This window comes from Coregonus clupeaformis, unplaced genomic scaffold, assembly GCF_020615455.1.
Source record: "Coregonus clupeaformis isolate EN_2021a unplaced genomic scaffold, ASM2061545v1 scaf0425, whole genome shotgun sequence".
Lineage (NCBI taxonomy): Eukaryota > Metazoa > Chordata > Actinopteri > Salmoniformes > Salmonidae > Coregonus > Coregonus clupeaformis.
Window position 1 is genome coordinate 60,634 of NW_025533880.1, and position 8,496 is coordinate 69,129.

At 42.1% G+C, this 8,496-nt stretch overlaps 1 protein-coding gene across 1 annotated transcript; it reads left to right on the forward strand.

Moving 5' to 3' along the window:
* The first annotated feature begins 1,439 nt into the window (after window positions 1–1,439).
* LOC121556692 (von Willebrand factor-like) lies at window positions 1,440–5,007 on the forward strand. Its single transcript, XM_041870576.1, has 4 exons — window positions 1,440–1,571; window positions 1,657–1,803; window positions 4,545–4,685; window positions 4,885–5,007. Exons 1-4 carry the CDS (start codon window positions 1,557–1,559, stop codon window positions 5,005–5,007), a joined length of 426 nt encoding a protein of 141 aa, XP_041726510.1. The 5' UTR covers window positions 1,440–1,556.
* The last annotated feature ends 3,489 nt before the right edge of the window (window positions 5,008–8,496 follow it).

The window sequence follows — 8,496 nt, forward strand, 5'->3', positions numbered from 1 at the left end:
CTAACGTAACAATATCACCTGGTATGTACCTTGTTTAGACAGTACCTAACATAACAATATCACCTGGTATGTACCTTGTTTAGACAGTACCTAACGTAACAATATCACCTGGTACGCACCTTGTTTAGACCCTACCTAACGTAACGATGCTAGATCATTCAGAACTCTATCTTTATGTGGGTGTGCAGTTTGTGTGAGAACAGACGTTGGCGCTGTACAGAGCAGGTGTGTGACGGTGTCTGTCGTACAGTGGGAGAGGGACATTACATCACCTTTGATGGTCTCCAGTACTCCTTCCCTGGGCTCTGTCAGTACGTCCTGGTGCAGGTCAGTTTGTGTTACCGTGTGTTACAGTGTGTGTGTGTGTGTGTGTGTGTGTGTGTGTGTGTGTGTGTGTGTCATGCCTGGTACTTGTCTCAAAGTTGTTTTGTAATCATGATGACAACTCTCTCTCTCCGTCCACCTCTCCATTTTCCCTCCCCCACGCTCTCCCTCCATCCACCTCTCCATCTTCCCTCCCCAACTCTCTCTCTCCGTCCACCTCTCCATCTTCCATCCCCCCACTCTCTCTCCATCCACCTCTCCATCTTCCCTTCCCCACTCTCTTCCTCCATCCACCTCTCCATCTTCCGTCCCCCCACTCTCTCTCTCCGTCCACCTCTCCATCTTCCCTCCCCCCACTCTCTCTCTCCTTCCACAACCTCCATCCTCTCTCTCCCTCTACCTCTCCCCATTTCTCCGTCCCTCCCTCCTCCACCTCTCCATCTCTCTCTCTCTCACTCTCTCTCACTCTATCTCTCTCTCTCTCACCACCTCACTCTCTCCCTCCAACCCTCTCTCTTCCTCCACCTCTCTCTCCCTCCCTCTCTTGAGCCCCACCATCTCTCTTTCTCCCTCCACCTCTCGATCCCTCCATCTCTCTCTCCAACCACCTCTCTCTCCCTCCATCTCTCTCTCCTTCATCTCTCTCTCCCACCACCTCTCTCTCCCTCCATCTCTCTCTCCCACCACCTCTCTCTCCCTCCATCTCTCTCTCCCTCCCTCCATCTCTCTCTCCCTCCATCTCTCTCTCCCTCCACCTCTCTCTCCCTTAACCTCTCTCTCCCTCCATCTCTCTCCCACCACCTCTCTCTCTCTCCACCTCTCTCTCCCACCACATCTCTTTCCCTCCACCTCTCCCTCCATCTCTCTCTCCCTCCCACCTCTCTCTCTCCAACCTCTCTCTCTCTCCACCTCTCTCTCTCTCCCTCCACCTCTCTGTCTCCCTCCACCTCTCTCGCCACCTCTCTCTCTCTCTCTCTCTCTCTCTCTCTCTCTCTCTCTCTCTCTCTCTCTCTCTCTCTCTCTCTCCTCCATCTCCTCCATCTCTCTCTCTCTCTCCCTCCATCTCCCTCCATCTCTCTCTCTTCACCTCTCCCTCTCCTCTATTTCTCCAGGACCAGTGTGGAGGAGAGGAGGGGTCATTCAGGGTGCTGGTGGAGAATGAGGCCTGTGGGGTCGTAGGTCATCGCTGCGCTAAAGCTGTAACAGTCTACTACCAGGGAGGACTCATCACTATGGAGCACGGACAGGTCACACACACTCTCTCACATGTACACTCTCACACACACACTCACACACACACACACTTACCACCTCCCCCCCCCCTCTCTCCAGGTGAGGATGAGGAGGCCAGTGATGAAGGGTGTTGAGGTGGAGATAATTCGCTCTGGTCAGTTCTTCATCCTGCTGCTGGGGAAACATATCTCTATCAGCTGGGACCTGGGGACCCGCCTGCTAGTACACATCTCCTCACAGTACAGGGTAATACTACTATCCTACTGCAATGATACTACTATACTACTACTGTAATATAATAATACTATTCTACTAATGTACTATTATACTATCACTACTATACTACTACTACTACTACTATACTACTACTACTACTACTATACTACTACTACTACTACTACCCTTCTCCTATACTACTATACTACTATACTACTATACTACTATACTAATACAATACTATGATAATACTAATATAATACTACTACACTACTAATGTACTATTATACCATCACTACTATACTACTACTATATTACAATACAACTACTATACCACTACTATACCACTACTATACTACTACTATACTACTACTATATTACTACTATACTACTACTACTACTACTACCATTATACTATACTACTATACTACTATACTACTATACTACTATACTAATACAATACTATGATAATACTAATATAATACTACTATAATACTATAATACTACTATAATACTGCGAAACTCTTGCTATACTACTATAATACTTTACTACTACGACACTACTACTATTGCTACACTAACACATCTCTATCAGCTGGGACAAGGTAACCCACCTACTAGTACACATCTCCTCACTGTACAGGGTAATACTACTACTATATCACTACTATACCACTACTATAATATAATACTACTACACTACTAATGTACTATTATACCATCACTACTATACTACTACTATATTACAATACCACTACTATACCACTACTATACCACTACTATACCACTACTATACCACTACTATACCACTACTATACTACTACTATACCACTACTATACCACTACTATACCACTACTACTATACTACTACTATAATATAATACTACTACACTACTAATGTACTATTATACCATCACTACTATACTACTACTATACTACTACTATACTACTACTATACCACTACTATACCACTACTATACCACTACTATACCACTACTATACCACTACTATACTACTACTATACCACTACTATACCACTACTATACCACTACTATACTACTACTATAATATAATACTACTACACTACTAATGTACTATTATACCATCACTACTATACTACTACTATACTACTACTATACTACTACTATACCACAACTATACCACTACAATACTACTACTATAATATAATACTACTACACTACTAATGTACTATTATACCATCACTACTATACTACTACTATACTACTACTATGCTACTACTATATTACAATACCACTACTATACCACTACTATACTACTACTATACCACTACTATACCACTACTATACCACTACTATACCACTACTATACCACTACTATACCACTACTATACTACTACTATACCACTACTATACCACTACTATACTACTACTATAATATAATACTACTACACTACTAATGTACTATTATACCATCACTACTATACTACTACTATACTACTACTATACCACTACTATACCACTACTATACCACTACTATACCACTACTATACCACTACTATACCACTACTATACTACTACTATAATATAATACTACTACACTACTAATGTACTATTATACCATCACTACTATACTACTACTATACTACTACTATACCACTACTATACTACTACTATACTACTACTATATTACAATACCACTACTATACCACTACTATACCACTACTATACCACTACTATACTACTACTATACCACTACTATACTACTACTATATTACAATACCACTACTATACTGTTACACTACTATGCTACAATGATACTACTATACTACTATAAAACGATACTACTACAATATTATAATACTACTATACTGCTACTAGTACTACACTAACACATCTCTATTAGCTGGGACCAGGGTCCCGCCTGCTAGTACACATCTTCTCACAGTATAGGGTAATACCACTTTTACTATTATATGACTACTGCTATTAACACTACTAGTACTACTACCACTACTACTACTGTGATACTACCACTACTACTACCATTACTACTACTACAACTACTACTACTAATACTACTACTACTAATACTACTACTACTACTACTACAACTAATAATAATAATAATAATAATAATAATAATAATAATAATAATAATGCTATACTTATACTACTACTACTACTACACTAATATGCTACTATAGTACTACAATACTACTATACTACTTCTACTACTAGACTACTACTATTACACTAATATGCTACTATACCACTACACTACAATACTAATATACTACCACTATACTATTACCACTATACTACTACACTAATATGCTACTACTACTACTACTACTACTACTACTACTACTACTACTATACTAATATGCTACTGCACTACGACACTGCTATACTACTACTACACTATTATAGTACTACTATTATACTACTACTACTATACTACTAATACACTAATACACTATTACTATACTACTACACTATTATAGTACTACTACTATTATACTACTACTACTACTACTATACTACTAATACACTACTACTATACTACTACTACACTAATATGCTACTATACTACTACACTATACTACTACTACTACTACTACTACTACTAGTATACTACTAGTACTATAATACTACTAATATACTACTACTATACTACTGCTACACTATACGTACATTATACTACTATTATACTGCACTTCATAACTGTCTCCATCATTCTGTGTATTTGTTTCTATGTGTGTGTGTGTGTGTGTGTGTGTGTGTGTGTAGGAGCATGTGTGTGGTCTGTGTGGTAACTATGATGGCAACGTGAACAACGACCTTCTGAGCAGCAACAACCAGCTGGAGGTCGACTCCACCCACTTTGGAAACTCCTGGAAGGTTAAACCCAGCTGCGCCGATGCAACAAAGGTACACACAGACACAAAGACACACACACACACACACACACACACACACACAGACACACACAGTCTATAGTATGTGTTTCTGTTAAACTTCTTCAGAACTTGAACAACGTGTGTGTGTGTGTGTGTGTGTGTGTGTGTGTGTGTCTGTGTGTGTGTGTGTGTGTGTGTGTGTGTGTGTGTGTGTGTGTGTGTGTGTGTAGTTACCCCCTCCCTGCAGTGGTAACATAGTGAGGTTGGTGACTGTGGAACAGTCCTGTCGTGTTCTAACCAGTGCCATCTTCAGAGACTGCAATAGTCTGGTGAGTCACAAACACACTACATAACACTCATACAGTGAGGGAAAAAAGTATTTGATCCCCTGCTGATTTTGTACATTTGCCTACTGACAAAGCCATGATCAGTCTATAATTTTAATGGTAGGTTGATTTGAACAGTGAGAGACAGAATAACAACACAAAAAATCCAGATAAACGCAATCAGAAAGATTTCTGGCTCCCAGGTGTCTTTTATACAGGTAACGAGCTGAGATTAGGAGCACACTCTTAAAGGGAGTGCTCCTAATCTCATCTTGTTACCTGTATAAAAGACACCTGTCCACAGAAGCAATCAATCAATCAGATTCCAAACTCTCCACCATGGTCAAGACCAAAGAGCTCTCCAAGGATGTCAGGGACAAGATTGTAGACCTACACAAGGCTGGAATGGGCTACAAGACCATCAGCAAGCAGCTTGGTGAGAAGGTGACAACAGTTGGTGCGATTATTCGCAAATAGAAGAAACACAAAAGAACTGTCAATCTCCCTCGGCCTGGGCCTCCATGCAAGATCTCACCTCGTGGAGTTGCAATGATCATGAGAACGGTGAGGAATCAGCCCAGAACTACACAGGATCTTGTCAATGATCTCAAGGTAGCTGGGACCATAGTCACCAAGAAAACAATTAGTAACACACTACGCCGTGAAGGACTGAAATCATGCAGCGCCCGCAAGGTCCCCCTGCTCAAGAAAGCACATATACATGCCCGTCTGAAGTTTGCCAATGAACATCTGAATGATTCAGAGGAGAACTGGGTGAAAGTGTTGTGGTCAGATGAGACCAAAATCGAGCTCTTTGGCATCAACTCAACTCGACGTGTTTGGAGGAGGAGGAATGCTGCCTATGACCCCAAGAACACCATCCCCACCGTCAAACATGGAGGTGGAAACATTATGCTTTGGGGGTGTTTTTCTGCTAAGGGAACAGGACAACTTCACCGCATCAAAGGGACGATGGACAGGGCCATGTACCGTCAAATCTTGGGTGAGAACCTCCTTCCCTCAGCCAGGGCATTGAAAATGGGTCATGGATGGGTATTCCAGCATGACAATGACCCAAAACACACGGCCAAGGCAACAAAGGAGTGGCTCAAGAAGAAGCACATTAAGGTCCTGGAGTGGTCTAGCCAGTCTCCAGACCTTAATCCCATAGAAAATCTGTGGAGGGAGCTGAAGGTGGCAGGTAGCTTAGTGGGTAAGAGCGTTGTGCCAGTAACCGAAAGGTCGCTGGTTCTAATCCCCGAGCCGACTAGGTGAAAAATCTGTCGATGTGCCCTTAAGCAAGGCACTTAACCCTAATTGCTCCTGTAAGTCGCTCTGGATAAGAGCGTCTGCTAAATGACTTAAATGTAAATGTAAATGTAAGGTTCGAGTTGCCAAAAGTCAGGCTCGAAACCTTAATGACTTGGAGAAGATCTGCAAAGAGGAGTGGGTCAAAATCCCTCCTGAGATGTGTGCAAACCTGGTGGCCAACTACAAGAAACGTCTGACCTCTGTGATTGCCAACAAGGGTTTTGCCACCAAGTACTAAGTCATGTTTTGCAGAGGGGTCAAATACTTATTTCGCTCATTAAAATGCAAATCAATATATAACATTTTTGACATGCGTTTTTCTGGATTTTTTTGTTGTTATTCTGTCTCTCACTGTTCTAATAAACCTACCATTAAAATTATAGACTGATCATGTCTTTGTCAGTGGGCAAACGTACAAAATCAGCAGGGGATCAAATACTTTTTTCCCTCACTGTATAACCTGTAACAAACACTACATAACACTCTTATAACCGATAATAAACAGTACATAACACTTTTATAACCTGTAATAAACAGTACATAACACTCTTACAACCTGTAATAAACACTCTATAATACACTTTGTGCATGGGTGTGTGTGTAGGTGAACCCAGAGCCCTTTGTAGAGATGTGTGTGGAGGCGGCGTGCTCCTGTCCGTCCGTCGGAGACTGTGTGTGTTTCTGCGATGTCATCGCTGCATACGCCCTGCTCCGAGGTGGGCGTGGCTGTCAGCTGGAGGACCAATGAGCTGTGCCGTAAGTCACAGGTCACACCCACACACCATGGATGCCATAGTTACTCACTGGAATCATGGCCGTGTCCAAAATCTGGCTTGCCTACTACTTAAAACGCATACTACATACTATTTAGAACATACTAGAATGTAGTGAGCAACAAATATCAACGTACGGTTCATACTGCTGAGAATGTAGAATCTAATCCCCACCATTCATTCACCCCTCCGGTGATTATCAGCTGTCAAACACAAGTGGGTCTCGAAAAACGGTTATCTTCCTACATTTTAGTCATTTAGCAGACGCTCTTATCCAGAGCATTTCATGTTATTTGCTTTACTCAAGGGCACAACGACATCATTGTTCTTCTAGTCAGCATGGTGATTCAAACCTGCCGCCCGATAGTTTGCAGTGAATTCTACTAGATGAACAGCCCAAATGATCTCTGAGCATTTAATGCATACTACATTTAATGCATACTACATTTAATGCATACTACATTTAATGCATACTACATTTAATGCATACTACATTTTCTAAATGTCACATACTGTAGATCTTTATTTTTCCAAAATGCCAACTATTTAGAACGCTAGTTTTCAGACACGGCCACATTCTACAGCCTTCCCTCTTCAAATAAAGTTGTTTCATGTATAGTGTGTGTGTGTGTGTGTGTGTGTGTGTGTGTGTGTGTGTGTGTGTGTGTGTGTGTGTGTGTGTGTGTGTGTGTGTGTGTGTGTGTGTGTGTGTGTGTGTGTGTGTGTGTGTGTGTGTGTGTGTGTGTGTGTGTGTGTGTGTGTGTGTGTGTGTGTGTGTGTGTGTGTGTGTGTGTGTGTGTGTGTGTGTGTGTGTGTGTGTGTGTATGTCTGTGTCTGTGGCTGTGTGTGTGTGTGTGTGTGTGTGTGTGTCTGTGTGTGTGTGTGTGTGTGTGTGTGTGTGTGTGTGTGTGTGTGTGTGTGTGTGTGTGTGTGTCTGTGTGTGTCTGTGTGTGTGTGTGTGTGTGTGTGTGTGTGTGTGTGTTAGCTCTGAGCTGCCAGGAGCTGAACCTTGCAGCAGACGGTTTAGGGGAGATATGCCAGTGGAGGTACAACACATGTGGCTCTGCCTGTCCAATCACCTGTCAGCACTCACAGCCCCTCCCCTGTCCATTCACCTGTATCGAGGGCTGCCACGCTACCTGCCCGCCAGGTAAGATACATACACATACACACATATACACATACATACCTGCCCCCCAGGTAAGACACATATACATACACACATATACACATACATACCTGCCCCCCAGGTAAGACACATATACATACACACATATACACATACATACCTGCCCCACAGGTAAGACACATATACATACACACATATACACATACATACCTGCCCCCCAGGTAAGATACATATACATACACACATATACACATACATACCTGCCCCACAGGTAAGACACATATACATACACACATATACACA